The 26,841-nt window shown below is 43.5% G+C and overlaps 1 protein-coding gene across 3 annotated transcripts in view; it reads left to right on the forward strand.

Annotated features, from left to right (window-relative positions):
* The window catches only part of agap3 (ArfGAP with GTPase domain, ankyrin repeat and PH domain 3), a 678,127-nt gene that overhangs the window by 407,597 nt on the left and 243,689 nt on the right, over positions 1-26,841 (forward strand). For all 3 annotated transcript variants that reach the window (XM_060823965.1, XM_060823966.1, XM_060823964.1), the window contains exons 5-9: positions 7,949-8,090; positions 12,555-12,689; positions 17,889-18,016; positions 18,893-19,045; positions 21,279-21,371. In XM_060823965.1, coding sequence (XP_060679948.1) covers positions 7,949-8,090; positions 12,555-12,689; positions 17,889-18,016; positions 18,893-19,045; positions 21,279-21,371 — 651 coding nt within the window. The remainder of the gene's footprint in view (positions 1-7,948; positions 8,091-12,554; positions 12,690-17,888; positions 18,017-18,892; positions 19,046-21,278; positions 21,372-26,841) is intronic.

Consider the following 26,841-nt stretch of genomic DNA (forward strand, 5'->3'; position numbering starts at 1 on the left):
TTAACCATTGTCATAAGTGAAGGAACTCTGCCGTCCTTATTTGGTCTGGCCTAAATGTGACTCCAGGCCCACCACAATGTGGTTGACTCTGAACTGCCCCCTGAAATGGTTTGACAAGGCATTCAGGTGTTTCAAACTGCTACAAGTTAGGCCACCTTTGGAATACTCCATGCAATTCTGGTCTCCTTCCTATTGGAAGGATGTTGTGAGACTTGAAAGCGTTCAGAAAAGATTTACATAGATGTTGCCAGGGTGGAGGATTTGAGCTATAGGGAGAGGTTGAACAGGCTGGGGCTGTTTTCCCTGGAGCGTCGGAGGCTGAGGGGTAACCTCATAGAGGTTTATAAAATCGTGAAGGACATTGATATGGTAAATAGACAAGATATTTTCCCGAGGGTGGGGGTGTCCAGAACTAGAAGGCATAGGTTTAATATGAGAGGGAAAAGGTATAAAAGAGACCTAAGAGGCAATCTTTAGAACATAGAACAATACAGTGCAGATCAGGCCCTTCGGCCCTCTATGTTGTGCTGACCTGTGAACTAATCTAAGCTCATCCCCTACAATATCCATTATAGCCATGTGCTCATCCTGGGAACCTTACTTCTCCTACTGTAAACTTAATTATGCTGATCTTGGTATACATGGTATTAATTCAAAATTTTTGAATGATTCAAAATAAGAACACATTGTAAACAGTGGGGAGGTTAGTATACAATTTCCAAAGGACATAGTCAAATTGGTGGAATAGGCAGACACATCACAAGTGAAGTTCAATGTGGAGAAATGTGAGGTGATTTATTTTTGAAGGAAGAAGATTAATATGGATAACAAGGGATGGGCAATGCATGTTGGCCCCACCCAGCGAAGCCCACATCCCATGAATGTATAAAAGATGACAACATAAAAATACAGTGTACAAATCTAAAGAAGGTGCTGAAGCAAAGGAACATGGCTGTATATTTGTTATTAAAGATAGCATAACAGGATTGAGAGTGCTGTTAATAAAGTAACAGAATCCTTGGCAGAGAGTACAAGAATGAGGAGGCAATGTTGAACTTGTATGAGGCAGTAGTTTAGCTTCAGCTGCAGAGTACTATGTCCAGTCCTGGATGCCACACTTTAGGAAGAATGTCAAAACATTGGAGAGAGTACAAAAAATATTCATAAGCATGGTTCCAGGGATGGGAAAATTCGGTAATGATGATAAATTGACCATAAGAGGTAAGAGCAGAAGTAGACCATTCAGCCCATTGAGCTTGCTCGGCCATTCAATAAAACCATGGCTGATTTGACAATCCTAAACTTCACTTTCCTGCCTTCTCTAAAACACCCTTGATGTCTTTAATGATTAAAAACATTGTCTATTTCAGCCTTGAATATACTTAACAACCCATCTTCTATAGCCCTCTGTAATGGAGAATCCTGCTACCCAAGGAGAGAAAAAAAATTCTACTCATCTGATTGTTAAGTAGACAATCCTTTATTCTGAGATTATGACCTCTAGTCCGAGACTCGCCCCACAGGGAGAAATATTTCTCCACACCTGTCAAGACCCTAAAAATATTATATGTTTCAATAACGTCTCCTCTCATTTTTTTAAACTCCAACCAGTGCAAACCTAAGCTACTGAACATGCTGAACAAAATCTCTCCGTACCAAGATCAACCCAGTGAACCTTTTCTGACTGTCTGCAATGCCAATATATCTATCCTTGTGAAAGGCGACCTAGACTGTTCATAGAATTCCAACTGTGTTCGGCCTGGTGCCTTGTAATGTTTTAGCAAGACCTCGTTACTTTTATACTCCATTCTCCTTGAAATAAAGACCACATTCCATTTGCCTTCGCTATTACCCTGCTGAACATGGATGATGCATGCGCAAAGACACCAAAGTCCCTCTGTACTGCAGTTTTCTGCCATCTTTCCCCATTTAAATAATATTCAGCTCCTCTGTTTTCCTGCCAAAGTGCATAACTTTGCATTTTCCCAAATTATATTCCACCTGCCAAGCTTTTAACCTATTTACTTAACCCATCTGTATCACTCTGTTGACATTTTGTGTCATCCTCACCACTTGCCTTCCCACCTATTTCTGTGACATAGAATCATAGAGTCATTGAGATGTACAGCACTTAAACAGACCCTTCAGTCCAACCCGTCCATGTCGACCAGATATCCGAACCTAATCTAGCCCAACTTGCCAGCACCTGGCCCATATCCCTCCAAACCCTTCCTATTCATATACACATCCAGATGCCTTTTAAATGTTGTAATTGTACCAGCCTCCACCACTTCCTCTGGCACCTCATTCCATACACGCACCACCCTTTTTGTGAAAAAGTTCCTCCTTAGGTCTCTTTTATATCTTTCCCCTCTCACCCTAAATCTATACACTCTATTTCTGGACTTTCCCCACCCCTGGGAAAAGCCTTTGTCTATTTATCCTATCCATGCCCCATATGATTTAACAAACCTCTATAAGGTCACCCCTCAGCCTGTGATGCTCCAGGAAAACAGCCCTAGCCTATTCAACTGTAGCTCAAACCCTCCAACCCTGGCAACATCCTTGTAAATCTTTTCTGAACCCTTTCAAGATTCACAACATCCTTCCTATAGGAAGGAGACCAGAATTGCACGCAATATTCCAAAAGTGGCCTACCCAATACCTTGTACAGCTGCAACATGACCTCCCAACTGCCATAGTCAATACTCTGACCAATAAAGGAAAGCATACCAAACACCTTCACTATCCTATCTACCGGCAACTCCACTTACAAAGAACTATGAACCTGCACTCCGAGGTCTTTTTGTTCAGCAACACTCCCTTGGACCTTACCATTAAGTGTATAAGTCCTGCTAAGATTTGCTTTCCCAAAGTGCAGCATCTCACATTTATCTGAAGTAAAGTCCATCTGCCACTCCTCAGACCATTGGCCCATCTGTCATCGCAAACTTGGCTATAGTACACTCATTTACCCCATCCAGGTTATTAATATGTACTGTAAATAATTGTGGGCCCGGCACTGATCCCTGTGGAACACCACTAGCTACAGGTTATCACCCTGAGATATGTCCCCTTATCCCAATTCTCTATCTTCTATTACAAAGGAGCATTAGAATTAGGAGCGAGAGTAGGCAATTCAACCCTTCAAGTCTAGATTAGAGTGGTGCTGGGAAAGCACAGCAGGTCAGGCAGCATCCAAGGAGCAGGAAAATTGACGTTTCAGGGAAAAGCCCTTCATCTGGAATAGAGGCAGGGTGTCTGCAGGGTGGAGAGATAAATGAGAGGGGGGTGGGGAGAAAGTAGCATAGAGTACAATAGGTAAATTGAAGTGGGGGATGGAGGTGATAGGTCAGAGAGGAGGGTAGAGTGGATAGGTGGGAAGGAAGATAGGCTGGTAGGGCAGGTCATGGGGACGGTACTGAGCTAGAAAGTTGGAACTGGGGTGAGGTGGGGGAAAGGGAAATGAGGAAACTAGTGAAATCCACATTGATGCCATGGGATTGAAGTGTTCTGAGGCGGAAGATGAGGCGTTCTTCCTCCAGGCATCGGGTGGTGAGGGAGCGGCGTTGGAGGAGGCCCAGGACCTGCAAGTCCTCGGCAGAGTGGGAGGGGGAGTTGAAATGTTAGGTCACGGGGCGGTGTGGTTGATTGGTGTGGGTGTCCCAGAGATGTTCCCTAAAGCACTCTGCGAGGAGGTGCCCAGTCTCCCCAATGTAGAGGAGACCGCATCGGGAACAATGGATACAATAAATGATATTGGTGGATGTGCAGGTAAAGCTTTGATGGATGTGGAAGGCTCCTTTGGGGCCCTGGATGGAGGTGAGGGAGGAGGTGTGGGTGCAGGTTTTGCAATTCCTGTGGTGGCAGGTGAGGTTGCCAGGAGGGGAGGGTGGGTTGTTGGGGGGCGTGGACCTGACCAGGTAGTCACGGAGGGAACGGTCTTTGCGGAAAGGGGGAGGGAGGGAAATATATCCCTGGTGGTGGGGTCCGTTTGGAGATGATGGAAATGTTTTCGGAAGATGTGGTTTATGTGAAGGTTGGTGGGGTGGAAGGTGAGCACCGGCGGGTTCTGTCCTTGTTATGGTTGGAGGGGTGGGGTTTGAGGGCAGAGGTGTGGGATGTGGACAAGATGTGTTGGAGGGCATCTTTAACCACGTGGGAAGGGAAATTGCGGTCTCTGAGGAAGGAGGCCATCTGGTGTGTTCTATGGTGGAACTGGTCCTCCTGGGAGCAGATACGGCCGAGGCGGAGGAATTGGGAATACGGGATGGCATTTTTGCAGGAGGTAGGGTGGGAAGAGGTGTAATCCAGGTAGCTGTGGGAGTCAGTGGGTTTGTAAAAAAAAATGTCAGTGTCAAGTCGGTCGTCATTAATGGAGATGGAGTAGTCCAGGAAGGGGAGGGAGGTGTCAGAGATGGTCCTGGTGAATTTAAGGGTGCAATGTGTTGGTGAAGTTGATGAATTGTTCAACCTCCTCGCGGGAGCACGAGGTGGCGCCGATGCAGTAATCAGTGTAGCGGAGGAAGAGGTAGAGAGTGTTGCCGGTGTAACTACGGAAGATGGACTGTTCTATGTAGCCAAAAAAAGAGACAGGCATAGCTGGGGCCCATACGGGTGCCCACTGCTACCCCTTTTGTGTGGAGGAAGTGGGAGGATTCGAAGGAGAAATTGTTAAGGGTGAGGACCAGTAAGAGTGTCCGTGGAAGGGTACTGTTCGGGATGTCAGGAGAGGAAGAAACGGAGGGCTTGGAGGCCTTGGTCATGGCGGATGGAGGTGTAGAGGGATTGGATATCTGTGGTGAAGATGAACCCTTCAAGCCTGCTCATGGCTGATCTTAAATTGGTCTCAAACTCTACACTCCCGCATGCTCCACGTAGCCCTTTATCCCATACGTATTCATTTCTTAAATCTATTGATTGATTCTGCTTCCACTGCACTCTGGGGTAGTGAGTTCCACAGATTTACAACCCTCATCTCAGTTTTGAACCTCCTCTCACTCTATATCTATAAACTCTTGTTAGAGACTGTCCCATAAGGGAGGACATCTGTGCAATGTAGACCTTATCAATCGCCTTTAACATTTAAAATAACTCAGTCAGATCCCCCCCCACTCCATTCTTTTGAACTCCTGCAAGTACAAGCTCAAGCTATTCAACTGCACCTAAGACAATCGCCCTTTCACCCTCGGATCACCCTGGTGACCCTCCTCTGAACTGCCTCCAGTGCCACTACACCCTTCCTCATGTAAGGGGACCGAAACTGGACACAATACTCCAAGTGTCCTCTCACTAATGCCTTATATAATTGTAACAGTACTACTTTACTTCTATAATTCAGCTTTTTTGCAATAAATGCCAGGATTCTATTTGCTTTTCTTACATGCAATACTTGCATAACACTTTCTGTAATTTATGCACAAGGACTCCCAGATCCCTCTGCATTGATGCACTTTGAATCTGCTTCCCATTTCAATAATAATTTGCTCTTTATTTTTCTGGCCAAAATGGACAACATTGTACTTACCCACATTAAACTCCATCTGCCAGATTCTGGACCATTCTGCTCGCTCATCAATATCCCTCTGTAAACTCTTTATTGCCCGAAACGTCGATTTTCCTGCTCCTCAGATGCTGCCTGACCTGCTGTGCTTTTCCAGCACCACTCTGATCTAAACCCATTTCTTCATCACAGTTGAGGTCTGAGAACAGAACCCTGTGGCACCCCACTAGTTACAGTTTGAGCAGAGTAGGACCTATTTATCCTGACCTTCTACTTTCTATCAGTCAGCTAGTCCTCGATCCAAGCCAATAGATTTTGGATTAGATTTCCTACAGTGTGAAAATAGGCCCTTCAGCCCAACAAGTCCACACCGACCCTCTGAAGAGTAACCCACCCGGACCCATTTCCTTCTGATGAATGCGCCTAACACTATGGGCAATTTAGCATGGCCAATCTACTTAACCTGCACATCTTTGGACTGTGGGAGGAAACCGGAGCACCCGGAGGAAACCCGCGCAGACCCGGGGACAATGTGCAAACTCCACACAGACAGTTGCCGGAGGCTATAATCAAACCCGGGTCCCTGGCACTGTGAGGCTGCTATGCTAACCACTGAGCCACTGTGCCACCCAATACTTTACCTTGAACACCTGGGATCTAACCTTCTGGATCAGTCTTTTATGCGGCATCTCATCAAATGCCTTGTGGAAGTCTACATATACCACATCTACTGGATCCCCACGATCTACCTATTTCATTACATCCTCAAAAAACATCAGCAAGTTTGTCAAGCACAACTAACTCTACATGAAATCAGGCTGATGCTGGTGATTTGGGTTTTGTTAAAAATACGGAGTAGGCCATTTAGGACAAAGATGAGGAGAAACTTCTTCACCCAGAGAGTGGTGGCTGTGTGGAATGCTCTGCCCCAGAGGGCAGTGGAGGCCCAGTCTCTGGATTCATTTAAGAAAGAGTTGGATAGAGCTCTCAAGGATAGTGGAATCAAGGGCAATGGAGATAAGGCAGGAACAGGATACTGATTAAGGATGATCAGCCATGATCATATTGAATCGTGGTGCAGGCTCGAAGTGCAGAATGGCCTACTCCTGCATCTATTGTCTATTGTTATCTCTTCCTTATGATTGACCCCAGCAACATCCCCACTATATAGGCCAAACTAACTGGTCTGTAGTTTTCCACCTTTTGCCTAGGTTCTTTTTTGAACAAGGGTGTCACATTAGCATGTTGCCAATCCCCTGGTACCTTGCTACAATCCATGGAATTTTGGAATATGATAACTGATGCATTCACTATCTCTGCTGCCACTGCCTTTAATACAGTAGGGTGCAGACCATCCGGTCCCGAAGACTTATCTATCTGTAATCTCATGAGTTTACTGAATACCTTCTCCCTAGATGTGGTAGTTTCACCAAGTTGCTCTCTGTTAACTGCAGTTTTTGGGAATAAATTATTACCTTTCAGTGTGAAAACAGAGACAAAATATTGGTTTAGAGCCTCTGCCATTTCTGAGATTCCCATTGTTACCCTGTCATTTTTGTCCTCTAAAAGGCCAACATTTGCTTTCACTGTTCTCTTCATTTTTATGTACTTTATACTTTTGGTACCAACAATGATGTCTTCAGCTAGTTATCTTTCATAGTTCATCTTAGCTCTTTTAATTTTGTTTTTAGTAGTCCTTTACTGACATATAAAGTTCTTCCAGTCCTCCAGAGTGCTGTTAACTTTTGCAGTGTGATATGTCTGAGGTTTTGCATTTATCATAGGATCATAGTGTAGAAGGTGGCCATTCGGCCCATTGAGTCCATACTGATCATCCTAAGACCATCCCACCCAGACACCCCATTTCCAAACCAATCTCTGTAACCGTGCATTTCCTATAGCTAATCCACCTAATCTGCACATCCCTGGACACTTACAGGTAATTTAGCAAGAGTAATCCACCTAACCTGTACAACTTTGAACTGTGGGAGAAAGCTCACGCAGACACAGGCAGAATATGCAAACTCCACACAAGACAGCCGCCCGAAGGTGGAATTAAACCCAGGTCTCTGGCGTTGTGAGGTAGCAGTGCTAACAACTTAGCCTTTATGTAATCCCTGACTTCCTTGTTAAGCTATGGATGTTTTCATTTCCTCTCAGGAATATATTTTAATTGAAAGGTATTTAGAATTTCTCTAAGCATTTGCCACTGTCCTTCAGCAGTCATGCCCTCGAATATGTTTGCCCTGATCGCGCCGGCCAACCCCTTCCCAGGCCTATATAAGTTAGTTTGGTGAGTACCTTTGTTGAAGGATATGGAGAGAAAGTGGGAAGATGGGTGTGAAGGATGTGGGGAGAAGATAAGTTGCTTGTGTGATGAAGAGAAATGGTATCTTTCCATTTGGATTCATCCATTCATGCTCGGTTTGTTTGTGTTCCCTGCAGTTCGCAACTTGGGTGGATGCTGTGATCTTTGTCTTCAGTCTTGAGGATGAAATCAGCTTTCAGACAGTTTACAATTATTACATGCGACTCTCCAGTTACCGTAACACAGCCGAGATTCCAATGGTACTTGTGGGGACACAAGGTACGTGAATTGGGCATTGCTTCCGGTAATATCCCAGTTTGTGACTACAGCATGAGTAGAGAAAGAGAGAGAGCACAACCAAAACAAAGTGACATCAGCATAAAAGTAGGGGCAGACTGATGAGTAAGTGGGGAGGTGAAAGTGTTCAGTTTGTTTATTTCAATGTATTTAACAGTCTAATGAAAGAATGGTGTGGCAGGGCAGTACCATCCTATAGATTACAATAATGATAGGTGACTCGAGAGTTTAAGGAACGGACAGATATTTTTGTAGTTGCAGATATGAATCCAGAGCAGTTTGTTGTCTTCCTGATGCTAGGGTCGAAGATTTCATTGAGCAGCTGCATAACTTTCCAGAGGGGCAGATGGTTGTGGCCCATAATGGTAGCAGCACTGTAGAAAGGAAGAAGATTGAGGTCCTACAGACAGAGTGATGAGTAAAGAGATCAAAGATGATGGGGAGTGAGAAACATACCAGGTATGACCGAATGCTGGAGCTGACTTGATAAGCCGAATAGCCTAATTCTGAACTATATCTTATGGCCTTAGGATCAGAAGCAATTTGTAAGCAAGTTCTCAAGGGTTTTTACGTCTGGATTTCTCTGAGGACCATGCATTCATAAATAAAGCATAGTCCTGGAGGGAAGGCTTTAAATTCCCTGGAAATTTGGACTGATTCTGGGAAATAAGGACAAGCTTCTCATGGGGCAGTTTTTAGTGCTGCCGGGGACGGTTTAAACTAACTTGATGGAAGTTTGTCAGCAAGATGTAGCGAGGAAGGAAGAAACAGGGCGCACAAAGAATTGGGAGGTCTACAAAGAGTAAGATATCAGATAGCGTCAGAGAAAGAGGAAGTATAATAAAGTCTAAACTAGAAAAGGAAAATACTTTAGATACTGGTAATCTGAAATAGAAACTAAATTCTGGAAATACTGAGTAGATTTGACCAGAAGTAACGCTAACACATTAACATCATGTTAATAGGTTAACTATGTTTTTCCTTCCACAGATGCTGCAAGACCTGTTGAATCCTTACAACACTATCTGTTTTTTTATTAAACTGCTAATCTAGGTTTACAACATAGTGTATAAACACGCAAAGTGTGACAATACGTTTGATGAGCTGCGGGCTAATGGGAAATAGCCACATGAGATTATGACAGTGTGGTTATAATGGAGATCTAATCCAAAAATAGGGCAAGATTGGATGTTAAAAATTATTGGATTTAAGAAGGTCAAGAAAGATTAGGAAGGAAAGAATGGAAGAGGGGTAGCAGTATGAATGGCCATGGCTAATGGGGTACCACAGGGATCAGTGCTAGGACTCCAGCTATTCAGAATTTATATTAATGATTTAGATGAGTGAACTAAATGTAATATCTCCAAGTTTGAGAATGACAGAAAGCTGGGTGGAAGGGTAAGCTGTGAATAAGATGCAGAGAATATGCAGAGTGATTTGGACCGGCTGAGGGAGTGGGCAAATGCATGTTTCTGGGAAGGAGGTAGATATAGCTCTTGTGGCTAAAGAGATGCAGGGATATGATGTAAGGGCAGAATTGAAGTATTGAGCTTCATGATCAGCCGTGGATCATATTGAATGGTAAGGCAGACTCAAGGGCTCTGCACACAATATTCCAGGTGTAGTCTCGCCATCCTGCTCCCATCTTCTACGTTGCTGTGTTTCCATGTAATTAAGGAGCTACTTCTGTGATAGAAAAGATGTTGTGAGAGGTCAATGGCAGAATGTTAGACCTAGGAAATAATAGAGGTGCCATTATACCATTGTGTTCTATAGACTATCAACAGGTGAGAAAGATATAGAATAACAAATGTGCAAGGAAATTATCGAGAAGTATGAATATGCTTGAGTAGAATTAATGGTGAACTTGAATTATCAGGAAAGTACAATGTTGTAAAGGGTAGAGAGGGAAAGATGTCTACATATGAAGTTGGGAAAATTTTCATGATGTTTCTGGCCAAAAGTGCATTGTTAGTTCATTTGACTGCGATGGGCAAGTGCCAAGTAGGAGAATGTTTAGAGAATGAAGATAGTGAGGACTGCAGATGCTGCAAAATCAGAGTCAATAAAATGTCAAGATGGAAAAATTGCAGCAGCATCAGAGGAGCAGGAGAGTTGACGTTTCGGGCAGGAATCTTCATCAGGATGAAGGGTCCTGTCCGAAATGTTGACTCCTGCTCCTCTGATGCTGCCTGATATGCTGTGCTTTTTCCAGTTCCAATGATTCGAGAATCATAACATGATCAAAGTGTCATAACATTTAAGCTAGATACGGAAATGAAGGAGCAGTATAAAGGTTCAGACTTAATTGGAGGTGGGCTATTTTTAGTGGAGTGAACCCACCTGCCTCAGGTGAATTACAGTGAGCAATTGACAGACAATGCTGTAACTGAACACCAGGCTGCCTCATACAGGAGTTCGTTTGTCTGCAAATGAGCCACTTTCTCACAAGGGGGGAAAAGTAGGGCAAACAAATCCTGGAGTTCTCTAGGTAGTGAGAGGGAGCAACATGATGTCCAAAGGAGTGCAGATGTAAGGTGGATAGTACAACTGAGAATTAAGCTCAACAGAGAAATGAAAAGAAATGAGAAGGAGGGAGAAGCACGTTTGACAAAAGAGTTGAAAATTACTGAATAAAAGGGTCAATGAAAGAATGGGTATAAAATTGTCTGAGAAACAAAGTAGTGGTGAATGGTTATTTTTCACATGGTAGAACTTTTTATTGAAGCTCCTCAGGGATCAGCTTTAAGTATTTTTTTTTATTCACTTGTGGGATTTGGGCCTCACTGACTGGCCAGCATTTATTGCCCATCCCTAGTAGCCCTTGTGAAGGTGGTGGTGAGCTGCTTTCTTAAACTACTGCGGACCCGTAACGCCCATAGGCTGGGAATTCCAGGATTTGACCAGTGACTGTGAAGGAACTAGCTAACTCATAGAAGACTCACAGTTGGGATAAGGGGGATCTTTTAGAATGGTAACCTGTAACTAATGGAAAGCCACAGAGCTTGGGACAGGGGGTCACAATTACTTAACAAATATAGTTATGACTTGGATAAGGAAAGTGAATATATTGTAACCAAGTTTGCAATTGGCACAATAATAGGTGTGATAGCAAGTGGTGAGTATGAGATAGAGAATCTGCAAAGGAAGATTAAGTGAGAAGGCAAAAAAATGTCATGGTAGGTAGAGCATACTATGGGGGAATATGAGGTTTTGCACTTTGACAGGAAGAATAGAGAGAGAGTCTTCGTGTAAATCACAAAAAAGCTGACATGCACGTCCAGTGGGTAATAGGGAAGGTAAATGAAATATTGGCTTCTATTTCAAAAGGAATGGAAAAGCAGGACGTCTTGCTAAAACTATACAAGGCACTGGTCAGATCACACTTGTAATATTGTGAACAGTTTTCACTCCCTTATTTGAGGAAAGATTAGACTGGATGGCATTGGATGCATCCCGGAGAATGGTTAATTGCAAAGTCCTCTGCTTTAATGTGGACCTGGTTTACACTGCACAATTTCAGATCACAGAAACCTTGCAAGTATTGTGAAGGCTGAGGGGAATGCTGATAGACTTCACAAAGCCACAGACAATTGGTAGCTACATATGGCAGGTGAAATTTAATACAGGGAAGCGTGAACTGATAGATTTTAGCAAGATGAGTGAAGTAAGACAATTCAAAACAAAGAGGGCCGTTCTAAAGGTGGTGCTGGAGCTGAGGGAGCTGTGCACATATTGATGAGCATGGCACTGCTGGTTGAGAGATCCTATATGCATATAGGATTCTGGGCTTTATAACAGGGACAAAGTGGAAGAAGGAAAACTGTTCTGACAAACTTATAATAAATATTGGTTTAGCTCACCTGGAGTACCATGTCTAATTCTAGGCACCACACTTCAGGAACAATTTAGACAGAACCTGGAATAGATTCACAAGAATGGTGCCAACAATGAGGAACTTCAGTTATGTAGATAGTTTAGAGAAGTTGGGAGAGTTCTCCTTGGAGAAGGATGGTTATGAGGAAATTTGATCTAGGTGTTCAAAATCATGAGGGGTCTGCACAAGAGTCAGTAGGAAGAAACTGTCTCTGTTGGTGAAAGGTTCAGGAATGAGAGGGTCCAGATTGAAGATAATTGACAAAATAAACAATTAAATTGCAAGGCAAGTTTTATTTTGCACTGCATACTTGGAATCTGAAATGTATTGCCTGATTATGTGTCATGGAGTCAGATTCAATTAAAAGGTAAATGGATCATTCTCTGAAAGAAGTAAAGTTACAGGGCGACTTGGAGAATGTGGGAGAATAGACTCATACAGTTGCTCTTGCAAAGTGTTGGCGGGTCATGATGGGCCTAACGATGTAAACTATTCTGTGATTCTATGTTTGTCTTAATCTATTATTTTGTGACTGTTCATTAACCACCTGCAGTTGATTTATTCATTAGATGCAATCAGTGCAACAAACCCTCGGGTTATCGATGATGCTCGAGCACGGAAGCTGTCCAATGACTTGAAGCGATGCACGTACTACGAGACATGTGCTACCTATGGACTGAATGTAGAACGGGTCTTCCAGGATGGTAATGTCACGTTCTGATCTTGTACGTTCCATTGCTGAGGTTCCATTTCAGGAAGTTGTGTCTGTAGGCAGGACTCCAGTCAGGAGACATTGCTCCTTTTTCTTCCTTCACTGTTTTTCTTAGATTTCTTTTAGCTCTCAGAATTTATAATATAGGGACCCGAGGAGACTTTTCCGTGCCTCAAACCTTTAGGTATCCAGGTGAGTGCGCATCCTGGAAAACTCACCTACACTTGCCTTGGAACAGTTGAATTAGCAACATCCAAATCAGAACCAAACAGAATAAACTTCATGGACACCCTTCTGGTCACCGCTGACAAAATCAGAGTGTGGACACAAAAAAATCTGGTCCTGAGTGGGGCAACAAAAGGGCTACACAATCAGAATTGAAATCTTTCTGGACCCAGCAAGACCAGATCACCATAGAGAATGGCATTTTATGATCAGAGCAAGAGTGACTGGCCTGAGCAAAGGTTTTGCCACGTACGGCTGAACTCCACCACGGTCATCAAGGAGTTTCCAAAATGAAGATGTTGGTGAGCAGTGATGTCTGCTGGCCAGGATTGGATGCAGACACAGCTACATTGGTGGGACAGTGCCCAGACTGCCAACAAGGACAAAAATTACTGTGGAAATGGCTGGGTAAAGCCTAGACTCGGTTACACATCGACGATGCAGGTCCTTTCATGGGTTTAGTGCCCAATGTGGATGCCCATTGAAAATGGTTGAACATGTTTGGAGTTCATTCATCAAACATGGGACAATGTCAGAAAGGGTGTGCGCGTCTTTCGCAATACACGGACTCCTGGAAGTGTTGGTCACAGACAGTAGACCATCATATATCAGCAGCAAATTCAAGTACTTCCAGAAGTCAAATGGCATTCGGCATATATGGATAGCTCCATGCCATCCATTGTCCAATGGCCTGGCAGAAAGACCAACCAAATTTTGAAGGCAGGCTGAAAGGAACCAAACTGCCCCGGTTTCTCTGTGATTATCGTACCTCATGCAACTACAGGGATAGCTCCGGCAGAGTTAGTAACGGGGAAAAGACTCGGTGGCAGGTTAAATCTGATCTTCCCGGACCTAGGGAGGAGGGTGAAACAGCATCAGAGACACAAGAGAAACAGTTTACTTCTGATGACAAAGTTTGATGCCAACAACAGGGAATGGCCCTGCATGGGTAAGAGGTATGGTTACTCTGAGGTCGGGTCCCTGATGTACAAACTTTGGGTCAGTGAGATTGTCCTGAGCAAGCACATGGACCACATGAAAGCTGCAGACTCGCTAACGGGCAGGAGCAAAATGTACCTGGTCCCTCAGAACAGCTGGAAAGTCTTTCAGAACCTGTGGGTTTTCCCCTCTGTCTGGTGTCGAAGAAACTTCGGAGTCTGAGATGGACCTCTCAAATTTTGAATCTAATGTTGATCTTTCCTCACTCTATTCAATCAACCTATGATCTTTTGTTATGATCTGCCTGTACTGCATGTAAAACAAACTTTTTATTGTACCTGAGTACGTGTGACAATAGTAAATTAATGTCGCAGCCTTAACAGCTTTACCCCCGCCTGAAGAAGAGGATGAATTTCTTCCAAGATGCTCCGAGTGCAAGAGGCAGACTACGGTCTGATACACGCCGCCGGTATCAGAGGCTGAGTCAAAGGAATAGAACTGGTGTGAAAACACCCCAGGAGAGGCTACAAGAGAAATAACAGGCCTATATCCCGGACCTCATGAGGGAGGGATGTAGTGATTAAAGCAAGATCAGCTAGGTGGACCTCGTAGAATATGGTTAAAAATCATACAATGCCAGGTTATAGTCCATATAACACTTGACATTGTGTGATTTTAAACTATGTGCACCCCAGTCCAACACTGGCACCTCCTGCTAATAGAATCTGAGTTCGCTGATAGGGGCTGCTAACTTGGATGAAAAATTGTTGCCTCAACTTTCCTCTAAGCCTCATGTCTTTCACCATATAAATGTGTCCCTTTTTATTTACCCTTCAGCTGAGGGGAACAATTGCTTTCTATTCACCCTGTCTATGCCTCTCATAATCTTATATATCTCTATCAGATTTGTGCTAAGACTTATCCTCCTGAACTTGCCATTTCCCTAGCCAATTTGTTCCAGTACAGTCACAACACTGGCATCTACCAACCACATGGCAAATTGCCCAGGTATATAGTGTACACAAAAAGCAGAAAAGATAACCCAACCACTTACTGTCCCATCCAACTTGACTGTTAACTATCCATATTATTAATGATTTACTCAGTTTGATAACGTCTCTAGCTTTTAACTTTTTTTCTGTTGCGTGATGTGATTAGATTAGATTAGACTTACAGTGTGGAAACAGGCCCTTCGGCCCAACAAGTCCACACCGACCCGCCGAAGCGCAACCCACCCATACCCCTACATTTACCCCTTACCTAACACTAGGGGCAATTTAGCATGGCCAATTCACCTGACCCGCACATCTTTTTTGGACTGTGGGAGGAAACCGGAGCACCCGGAGGAAACCCACGCTGACACGGGGAGAACGTGCAAACTCCACACAGTCAGTCGCCTGAGTCGGGAATTGAACCCGGGTCTCAGGCGCTGTGAGACAGCAGTGCTAACCACTGTGCCACCGTGCCGCCCACAAATGTGATCTTCGACAGTCGTGGCCTTTGACGCTTTCTCTATGTCTTCCCCACACATTCTGGTTATTTTTGTTATTTAAATCCCTACTCTTCTCTGCACCCTTAATGTTTTTGTCACCTATCCTGCATTTAACTTTTCCTGAATCCCTGTCCAACTTTGTCCTGTTTCAGTTGAAAGATGTTTCTTTTGCTCTCATTGTTAGATTTCTCAGCTCACTGAAGCTGACTTACTTTAAGTGGTGCTTGCCTCTTGAAGCAACTCTCTCTTTCCTTAGTATTGCTGCTATTGAAACCCCTTTCTCCCATGCAAATCTTTCAGTCACAAATTTCTGCTTCTGTTTGCTCCAATTTCTGTTTTTGAACAACTTTGAGATTATTCATTCTCAGTTCTATCAATGTCATTGGTTCTAATGTGGATGATGACGACAACTGGATCCTCCCTCTTCCACCCCAAGTTAAGGTCTCCAACCATAAGGAGATATCCTCAGGAGGAGGTGATAGCTAGTGGTATTATCGCTGGACTGTTAACCCACAGACCCAGATAATGTTCTGGGGACCTTGGTTCAAAGCCCACCGTGGCAGATGATGGGATTTGACTTCAATAAATATCCAGATGAATTGTCAAGAAAAGTCCATATGGTTCACTAATGTCCTTTAGGGAAGTGAAATACTGTATTCCCAATGACCTCTTCCCATCCTACCTCCTGCAAAAATACCATCCCATATTCCCAATTCCTCTGCCTCCCCGTATCTGCTCCCAGGAGGACCAGTTCCATCACAGAACCCACCAGATGGCCTCCTTCTTTAGAGACCGCAATTTCCCTTCCCACGTGGTTAAAGATGCCCTCCAACGCATCTCATTCACATCCCGCATCTCCGCCCTCAAACCCCACCCCTCTAACTGTAACAAAGACAGAACCCCACCCGGTGCTTTCCGCTTTCCACAAAGACCGCTCCCTCCGTGACTACCTGGTCAGGTCCATGCCCCCCAACAACCCACCCTCCCCTCCCCTGCCACCACAGGAACTGTAAAACCTGTGCCCACACCTCCTCCCTCACCTCTATCCAAGGCCCTAAAGGAGCCTTCCACATCTATCAAAGTTTTATCTGCACATCCACCAATGTCATTTATTGTATCCGTTGCTCCCGATGCGGCCTCCTCTACATTGGGGAGACTGGACGCCTCCTCGAAGAGCACTTTAGGGACCTATCCTCTCCATCCCCACCGCCATTCACCCATTGTACTCTTTGTTACCTTACCCCACTCTCCTCTCTGACCTCCCACCTCCATCCCCACCCCCATTCATTTATTGTACTCTATGCTACTTTCTCCCCACCCCCACCCCCCTCATTTATCTCTCCACCCTGCAGGTACCCTGCCTCTATTCCTGATGATGGGCTTTTGCCCAAAATGTCGATTTTCCTGCTTCTCGGATGCTGCCAGAACCTGCTGTGCTTTTCCAACACCACTCTAATCTAGACTCTGGTTTCCAGCAACTGCAGTCCTTGCTTTTACCTTGCTGTCCTTACCTGGTCTGGCCTCCATGTGACTCCAGACCCACAGCTAAGTGGCTGACACTTAACTGCCCTCTGGGTGATTAGGGACATGCAATAAATGCTGCCTGGCCACTGATGACTTCACCCTGTGAATTAATTTTTAAAAAGTGCCACCAGGTAAATAACACAATAGTTAGAATTCAAACTGTGTCTGGAGAGAACAGTATTTACCCCCTGAATTATGCTGTCTTCGATCACTTCCACATTCCTTTTCACTCCTTTGACTGAATATCGTCCTCTGACATAATGCCATGGTCAGTTTGCCCATCAAATTTCTAAGCTTTGACCCAGTCTGCACGGAAATCTTAAGCCTATTGGATAAGGGCTAAAAGGTTGTTTCAGCACTTACGTGCCAGATTTGCAGTTATTGTACCTGCTCTTTTCCCTTCTGTTGACAGAATGTTGTTCGCCATAGCTCTTTTAATAATTAATTGTTTTTAACCCGTGTTATTGACAACGTTAAACTTCACTCATGGTTGTGTGGCTGCAGTACCACTGAGGTACCGGCAGATGGTGGTGTTGTTCCAGCTGAAGTCACAGGTCTCACAGTCCTCTTTGCTGGTTGATTGTAGTATTGCAACTCGCAATAGGGTGTCAGCCTGTTGGCATTTGAGTGAGAACTGTTTGTTACTGCTACAGATCTAATGTCTGGTTTGTAGTATCTATCCATTCCTCCACACAATAAAAAGCAATTGGTTGGAATAAAACCGATCTCAACTGGGCTTGCAATTGGAATGGTCTCAGTACCGATTGCTGGGGAGGGATGAGTAGAACCTTTGGATCAGTGGTGGTATTGCTACAGATGTAAAGAGTTTGCTGACAATTGAATTCTCTGCTCACTGACGTTGCTTGTCTGAAGTACCTGGAAGTGTTGAAACTTTGCTGAACCAGAGTAAACAACTTTACAGGGAGAGGAAGCTAAATCTGTCTGTAGCAGATTTCTGTAGAAACCTGATAAGCTCAGTCAGCCTAATGTCCCTGCTGTTCACCCATTTAGTGGCTCAGAAGATTGTGGCGTTACGTAAGAAGCAGCAGTTATCGATTGGACCCTGCAAATCACTGCCAAACTCTCCGAGTCATTCCTCCGTTCCAACTGCCTCCATCCCATCTGTGCACATTAACCAGGTGAGGCTCTGCTGTCTGTGCCAGTCAGTCTATCAAAACTTGACAGGAAACAATGGTACAAGTAGTAGTTTGTCATCCAGAGGTACAGGGGATGAGCATTAATATAAGAATGGATGAACTAATTAAAAAATTCAATTAATCATAAAAAGATTGAAAGCTTGTGCCTGTTATAATTATCTGATATTGTCATTAAACACTCTTGGATTCTGAAGGAAACCTGCAGTCATTACTCAGTCTGTGCTTCCAGAACCATAGCAATGTGTTTTGCTCATATCTGTTCTCTGAAATGGTCTACAAACCAATCAGTTGTACCAAAAAGAGTACAGTAAAGAACTGTGGATATAACCACAGCATATGGACTACAGCAGTTCAAGAAAGCAGCTCACCACCACCTTCTCCAGAGAAATTAGAGATGGGCAATATCTGCTGGCTCAGCCAGTGATGCCCACCTGCCAGGAAAGATTAAGAATAGAATGTTGTTCCAGCTGTGTGGTGAGTGAGATGCCCAATGTATTGTTTGATGTTCCATGTAAATGTCTGTCCAACAACCAGTCTCTCCTAATATGTTGGTTGCTACAAACGAGAGACAGGTAAGGAACAAAACAGATGTAGGCGCACACAAATGTAAAGACACATTGAACTATCCTTTTGACTGGAGATAGTTAAATGAAGGAGTTAAGCATTTCATCTGTGGTCTTAGTTGGAACTATTGTACAGCTAAGATTTAAATTTATAGACCCTTTCAGGATCTTGAAGTGTTTTAGGAGTATAATTTAAAATTGTTGTTTTGGAGTGATGGTCTGTTTAATATATTCACTTAGACGGTGAGGCCTGTTGTGCTGTCTTCCTGGTTTTAATTTGTTGTGAATCCCACAGGCTGCTAATGGAGGGGTTTTCAGTGACTATTCTTCATCTGTGCCGTCCACACCCAGCATGAGCCAGAAGGAATTGCGAATTGAAACAATTGCCGCGTCCAGCACTCCCACCCCCATCCGCAAACAATCCAAGCGACGTTCCAACATTTTCACAGTGAGTGCACAACTGAGAATGTGATTGGTGCAGGCATCTCTTGGCTTCAGTGTTTAATAATAATCTGAGCCTTGTAATTGCACTGGTGTGTTTTTATACAGCAAGTTTCTAAAAAAGGTGAATGTTTATGTGACAACATTTTGCCTTTAATAAGATGCAATAAGCAGCAGAAATCAAAGAGGGTTAACTTGTGTTTATTCATATTGGTTTGGCTGAAATCAGGTGAACTGCCTACTGTCCAGATGGTGCGGAAGGATTCTAAACATCCACCCACAGCAGATCAACAATAACTTGCATTCATTCCGCTGTTTTATGTCCCATGGCACCTCTTAACATAACAAATACAATTTGACTCAAGGTAATTGACTACAGATAAAAATTGACAATGAGTTAAAGAAAGTGACTGGTGTGCAGCTAGAATTTTTGGCCATAGATGTAGGTTATAAGACAACTTTAAAGGAAGAGAGAGACAGACTGATGTTTAGAGAAAAGACAGAGCTTTAACTTGTATCATTTCTTCAGAAAGTTACTACAGTGCTGGCCTAAGCTTTGGCTCAGATCCATCGTAGAATTTGATTGGCATACATCAGTGAGCTTCCAATTTCATATTTTTTTTTAATTGTACATTTCAGTAATCTGTGAATATTGTAACATTCAGGAATAGGCAGTTCTAAGTAATTACTACATTTGACTTCCAAAGTATTAATTGCATTCAATACTGCTTAGGAACAAAGCGCGTGTTGTGAGTTGAAAAGTGCATGTGCAAAGAAGCTTGGCTGTCCCCATCAACAAATTGCTGAAGCTAAAATGTCGGTGCAACAAGCTACTAGGAAGGCTAATGGAACGTTAACCTTTCCTGCAAGAGAATTTGAGTACAGAAGTGGTGAAGGCTTGTTTTAGCTGTATAGTTTGGAGATTTGGTGTTGGTAATGCCATTTAGTGTCAGGGAGGTAGATTCTCACTTTAGATTAGATTAGACTTACAGTGTGGAAACAGGCCCTTCGGCCCAACAAGTCCACACCGACCCGCCGAAGCGCAACCCACCCATACCCCTACATTTACCCCTTACCTAACACTACGGGCAATTTAGCTTGGCCAATTCACCTGACCCGCACATCTTTGGACTGTGGGAGGAAACCGGAGCACCCGGAGGAAACCCACGCAGACACGGGGAGAACGTGCAAACTCCACACAGTCAGTCGCCTGAGTCGGGAATTGAACCCGGGTCTACAGGCGCTGTGAGGCAGCAGTGCTAACCACTGTGCCACCGTGCCGCCCTTGTTGGAGATGGTCATTGTCTGCAAATTGTGTTGCACGAATGTTACTTATCACCTATCAGCCCAAACCTAGATATTGTCCAGATCTTACTGCATTTGGAAATGGACTGCTTCAGCATCTGAGGAATTATGAATGGTGCTGAACATTGTGTGATCATCAGTGAACATCCCCACTTCTGACTTTACGATGGCGGGAAGCTCATTGATGAAGCAGCTGAAGATGGTTGGGCCGAGGGCACTACCCTGACGACCTCCTGCAGAGATGACCTGCAGCTGAAATGACTGACCTCCGACAACTATTTTCCACCCCCAACTTTCCCATTGATTCCAATTTTCCTTCTGCTCCTTGATGCCAATCAGTTTAATGTGGCCTTGATGTTGAGGGCACTTTTTCTCATCCCACCTTTTTTTTTTTACAGTTCATTCATTGGATGTGGGGTTCACTGACTAGACCAGCATTTCTTAACCATCCCTAATTGCTCAGGAGAAGCAGACCTTCCCTCTGGAGTTCAGCTCTTAGGTCTGTGTTTGAACCAAGATTGGACTGAGGTCTGGAAAATCTCAATGAGTTTTTCAGTTGCACTGTTGATAATCCATTCCAACACCTCACCTATAATCAATAGTAGGCTGATGAGTCATTACTTTATCAGGTTCTGTTTAACCAACTTTATGTTCACTGGACATACCAAGCTATTTGTCAGGTAGATTTCAGAGTTGTGGAGACAGTCAGCTTTTGGCTGGAGACTCGCAGTGCTGGGCCCTGAGGTATGTATTTGGAGAGGAGTGAGTTTGTGAGTTGGATGGGATGATGCGGTTAGGAAGGAACAAGGATCTGGTGTGAGGTGGCATGGGTTTCTTGAGGGATGTTGGGAGAAGAGTGAGTTCTTTAGGAGTTTGGGGAGGAAACTTTTTGCAATGCCATTTTTAAATTTCTGTTTTTCCTTCTCTACTTTCAGTCTCGAAAGGGCAGTGACACCGATAAAGACAAGAAAAGCATAGATGGTAAACCAGACAATATTGGGAGTGGGCGAGCTATCCCCATCAAACAGGTAAGTAGTGTTTTACTACTTGGTTCATTCTCGGTGGAATCTGTTTCCATAATGTCAGAATATCCTGGGTCCCTCAGCAAGTACTATGGGGCAGGGGCTAACCCCTCATAATCTATTGACATTGTCAGATCTCACTCAGTTTCAGTTAAGTGGCTGTTCCTGTTATAATCCTAGTTTAAAACAAAATACTTTAGAAAACCTAAGCCACCAGAAAAGTTTTCAGATAATACACGAGATGTGATGGGTACCTGTAGCAGCATTAGTGCCATATCATCCACTGCTTTCTCCAATACTTGTGTCCTGGACATAAAACCCTGCATCAATATCTGATCAGGTATCAGCTTTCTTAAACTGTTCAAAATGATGTTTAGCATTCTCTGTTTGTGAGACAGTGGGAAATGATGCCATCACTGGCTTATTATGAGATGAAAGAACTGAATGAGATCAGACTTTGTGATTCATGAGCCCCAAGTGTACTTGAGTTGTTTTCTACTTGTAATCAGATGTTTCATTGTGGTGATCAGTTGAAGGCTGTCTGTTTATACCACAAGTTTCAGGCCTGTGCTTTATCCTTTGATCTGGATATGCCACTTAGAAAATAGATCAAATGGGCAGGATAGTCACCCAACCCATGTGTCTCAGTGCCAGCTCTGTAACTTCCAGTATCCCGAATGCTCTTCTCTCACTCTGCATCCTTTAATATCAGGCATGTGTGTACTGCTTCATGATAGCTTATTTGTAGTGTACCTTGTGTTTGTTACACTCGTTTGTAACATGTGGTGCGTGCGTTACAGACTTTGTCAGTGTCTTGTCTATGTGAAAGGCATACTTTAACCAGGCAGTACATTTTATATGTTTATTTAGTTTCTGTAGTGTGTGTTTGAGGTTTATTAATACATGTGATATGTATTCATGTGTTTGATTATAATATGCATAGTTATAGAGCCATTACTGCTCAGAACATGACCATTTGGCTCGTGGAATCCATACCAACTCCCAGTCTCATTCACACACTCTATCCCTATCCCACAAAGTTATTACCAACAAATGCCTGCCTAGTTTCTTTTGAAATCATTGACTGTCTCTAACTCCACCTCCTGTGTAGTCTATGAACTTCAGGTCATCACCACTGTCTGTGTAATAACATTCTTCCTTACATTCCCATTGCATCTCTTTCGAGCAGGTAGTTGTTTATTTGGTGAGCTGTAATTTAAACGCCTGCTCGGGAGGTATCAGTCCTGTGTTACATTCATGACTCAACAAGTAGATTAGATTAGACTTACAGTGTGGAAACAGGCCCTTCGGCCCAACAAGTCCACACCGACCCGCCGAAGCGAAACCCACCCATACCCCTACATTACCCCTTACCTAACACTACGGGCAATTTAGCATGGCCAATTCACCTGACCCGCACATCTTTGGACTGTGGGAGGAAACCGGAGCACCCGGAGGAAACCCACGCAGACACGGGGAGAACGTGCAAACTCCACACAGTCAGTCGCCTGAGTCGGCGACTTAATATAACTTAACTAATATAATATAAACTTAATATAACTAGAAATAATTGTTGTGGAATATTTTGTAACTTGAAGATCTAAGTAGTTGAACAAAATGTAATGGAGATGGCAGGACAGGTGATGTATCGCAGCTGTGGCCCGTGGGAGCAGATGAACATCAATGTGATCTCCAACATCCACATCTGCAATACGTGTCTGCAGCTCAAGGAACTCTGGCTCAGAGCTGATGAGCTGGAGCTTGAGCTTTGGTCAGTGCAGTGCTTCAGGAGCAAAAAGAGCTTCTGAATTAGGAAGCAAGACTAGGCTATTTGGCCCACTCCTCCACCATTCAGTAAGGAGAATTTGGAATTATGTCCCTATTCCTTCAGTATCTTGGATTAACATTCTGGAATTCTCTTCCCTAACAAAATTGTGCATGCACCTACACCAAATGGATTGCAGCAGTTCAAGAAGGAAGCTTACCACCACCTCATTGGGTCATTGGAGAAGGACAATAAACATTGGCCCAGCCAGCGATACCCACATCCTCTGAATGAGTGATAAAAGGGATAACAGCAAGCATTTAAGGAAATAGTTCATAACTCACAAAAAGATATATTACATTGAGAAAGAAAGACTCTGAGAAGAATGCATCACCAATGGGTAACTAAGCAAAGTTGGGGACAGTATTAAATTGCAAGTAAATACTACGAAGATTAGTGGTAAGCAGAAATTGGGAAAATTTATGAGTTAGTGAATTATGCCTAAAAAGGATTAAGAATAGAAATGAGCAAGAAATAAAAAGTCAGTAAAAGCTTATACTCTTGCATAAAAAGGAGAGTAGCTAAAGTGAATGGCCCTTAGAGACTGAGGAATTAATGCTAGAACAGAAAGATATGTCAGAGATTTTGAACAATTTCCTTTTCAAATAATCATCTCTACTTCCACCACCCTCGTGGGCATCACCTTCCAGATCATTACCACTCACTGGAAAATAGTTATTGCTCACATTCCCCTTTGTATCTCTTGCCAAACATTTTATAACCGTGCTATCAGCTAATGGGAAGAACTTTTATTTTGTCTACCTTATCTGAACAAATGATCATTAATTTGTACACTTCTCCCTCATTTCCTTTGTTCCAAGGAAAACAAAGCCTGCTCTCACTGCTTCTGTATGCATTGCATTTATTTACAAAGTCCAAGACCCTTTATGCCTTGTCAGTCACTCTCTCAGTATGTCCTTCCACCTTCAAAGTACCATGAATTTACAGATTTCTCCACTCCTTGTAAGTATATATTGCTTCTTCCTCTCTCTTCTGCCACAATTGAATGCCTCATATTGGTCTATTAAACTCCATCTTCCCCATGCCTATCCTTTCTGCTAGCTTGTTTATATCCATATTCATATCACGCTAACTGTTGCTAAGTCATCGAAATTTGGTATCGTGTACAAGTTTTAAATTTTAGTCAGTGTTCCAATATCCAAATTATTTACATGTGTAACATAGAAATGCAGCAATCATAGATAACCATTGGCATAATTCGCTGCTATTTCTCTTTAAGCAAGTCCAATTGATTATCAGGCATGTTCAAGGCTGAAGTAGACAGACTTTTCAATAGTGAAGGAATCAAGGGTGATGGGGATAAGACAGGAGAGTGGGATTAAGGGTTATCAGAGGAGTTCTGAGGAAGGGTCATTGGACCCAAAATGTTCACTCTGATTTCTGTTCACAGAAGCTGCCAGACCTGCTGAGATTTTCCACCAATTTCTGGTTTTGTTTGTGTTTGTTGAGGATTATTAAATCAACCATAATCTCATTGAATGGCAGTGCAGACTTGGGCTGAATGGCCTACTTCTGCTCCAATGTCTTTGGTCTAGTGTTCACACTTAGCCAAAAGTTCCATGACAGACTCTTGGTTCATGGCTCTTGCTGACCCCATTCCTCAGCACCAGATCCAGAAGGGCTCCACTCTAATTTGGCTAAGAACACGTTTTATTTTTAATTTACTTGTTGGACGGGGGCCCTCACTGGCTGGGTCCAGCATTTATTGCAAGTCCCTAGTTGCCCCTTGAGGAGATGGTGGCGAGCTGCAATCTTGGACCACTGCAGTGCACATGTTGTAGGTAGACTCACAATGCAATTAAGGAGGGAACTCCAGATCTTTGACCCAACTTACCAACTGACCTTGCTGAGCAAGAACGTTCCCTTAAACACATTCCAGAAATTTCTCTCCCTTCTTACTCTCACATTACTGTGAAGCTTGACACCATCCAGAATAAAGCAGCCCATTTGATTGGCACCACAATCTACAAATATCCACTCGCTCCACACCAATGCTCAGTAGCAACAGTGCGTATCATCTACAAGACGCACTGCACAAATTCACCAAAGATCCTCAGACAGCACCTTCTAAACCCACAACCACTTCCATTGAGAAGGACAAGGGCAACAGATACACAGGAACACCACCCCTGCATGTTCCCCTCCACACTCCGCACCATTCTGACTTGGAAATCTTTTGCCATTCCTTCATTGTCGCTGGGCCAAAATCTTTGAATTCCCTCCTGAAGGGCATTGTGGGTCTACCTGCAGTAAATGGACTGCTTTGGTTCAAGAAGGCAGCTCACCATCACCTGCTGAAGAATAGTTGAGAGTTACAAATTAGCCAGGAAAGACCAAAGAGCCAGGAGGGGACATGAGAATTGGTAGGATCAAGGAAAACCCTAAAGGTTCCTACAGGTATATCAGGAATAAAAGAATGACCAGAGAAAGATTAGAGCCAATCAAGGATAGTAGTGGGAAGTTGTGCGTGGAGTCTGAGGAGATAGGGGAATCGCTAAATGAGTATTTTCTTATCAGTATTCACACTGGAAACAGCCAATGTTGTTGAGGAGAATGCTGAGATACAAGCTACTGGAATAGACGGGATTGTAGTTTGCAAGGAGGAGGTGTTAGCAATTCTGAAAAGTGTAAAAATAGGTAAATCCCCTGGGCTGGTTGGGATTTATCCTCGGATTCTCTGGGAAGCCAGGGAGGAGATTGCAGAGCCTTAGGCTTTGATCATTATGTCGTCATTGTCTACACGTATTGTGCCAGGAGACTGGAGGAGAGCAAATGTTCCATTGTTTAAGGAGGAGAGTCGGGACAACCCTGGTAATTATAGACCAGTTACCCTTACTTCGGTTGTGGGTAAAATGTTGGGAAAGGTTATAAGAGATAGAATTTGTAATCATCTAGAAAGGAATAATTTGATTAAGGATAGTCAACATGGTTTTGTGAAGGGTAAGTCATGCTTCACAAACCTTATTGAATTCTTTGAGAAGGTGACCAAACAGGTGGATGAGGGTAAAGCAGTTGATGTGGTGTATATGGATTTCAGTAAGGCATTGATAAGATTCCCAATGGTAGGCTATAACACAAACTTCAGAGGCATGGGATTGAGGGTGATTTAGCAGTTTGGATCAGAAATTAGCTAGCTGAAAGAAGAAGCTAGCTGAAGGTGGTGATTGATGGGAAATGTTCATCCTGGATTTCAGTTACCAGTCGTGTGCTGCAAGGATCTGTTTGGGTCCACTGCTGTTTGTCATTTTTATAAATGAAATGGATGTGGGCATAGAAGGATAGGTTAGTAAATTTGTGGATGACATTAAAGTTGGTGGAGTTGTGGATAATGCTGAAGGATATTGTAGCTTACAGAGGGACATAGATAAGCTGCAGAGTTGGGCTGAGAGATGGCAAATGGAGTTTAATGTGGAAAAGTGTGAGGTGATTCACTTTGGAAGATGCAACAGGAATGCAGAGTACTGGGCTAATGGTAAGATTCTTGGTGGTGTAGATGAGATCTTGGTGTCATGTACATAGATGCCTAAAGGTTGCCACCCAGGTTGATAGAGTTGTTAAGAAGGTGTATGGTGTGTTAGCTTTTATTAGTAGAGGGATTGAGTTTCAGAGCCATGAGATCACACTGTAGCT

The sequence above is a fragment of the Hemiscyllium ocellatum genome, chromosome 4 (assembly GCF_020745735.1).
Source record: "Hemiscyllium ocellatum isolate sHemOce1 chromosome 4, sHemOce1.pat.X.cur, whole genome shotgun sequence".
NCBI classification, from domain to species: domain Eukaryota; kingdom Metazoa; phylum Chordata; class Chondrichthyes; order Orectolobiformes; family Hemiscylliidae; genus Hemiscyllium; species Hemiscyllium ocellatum.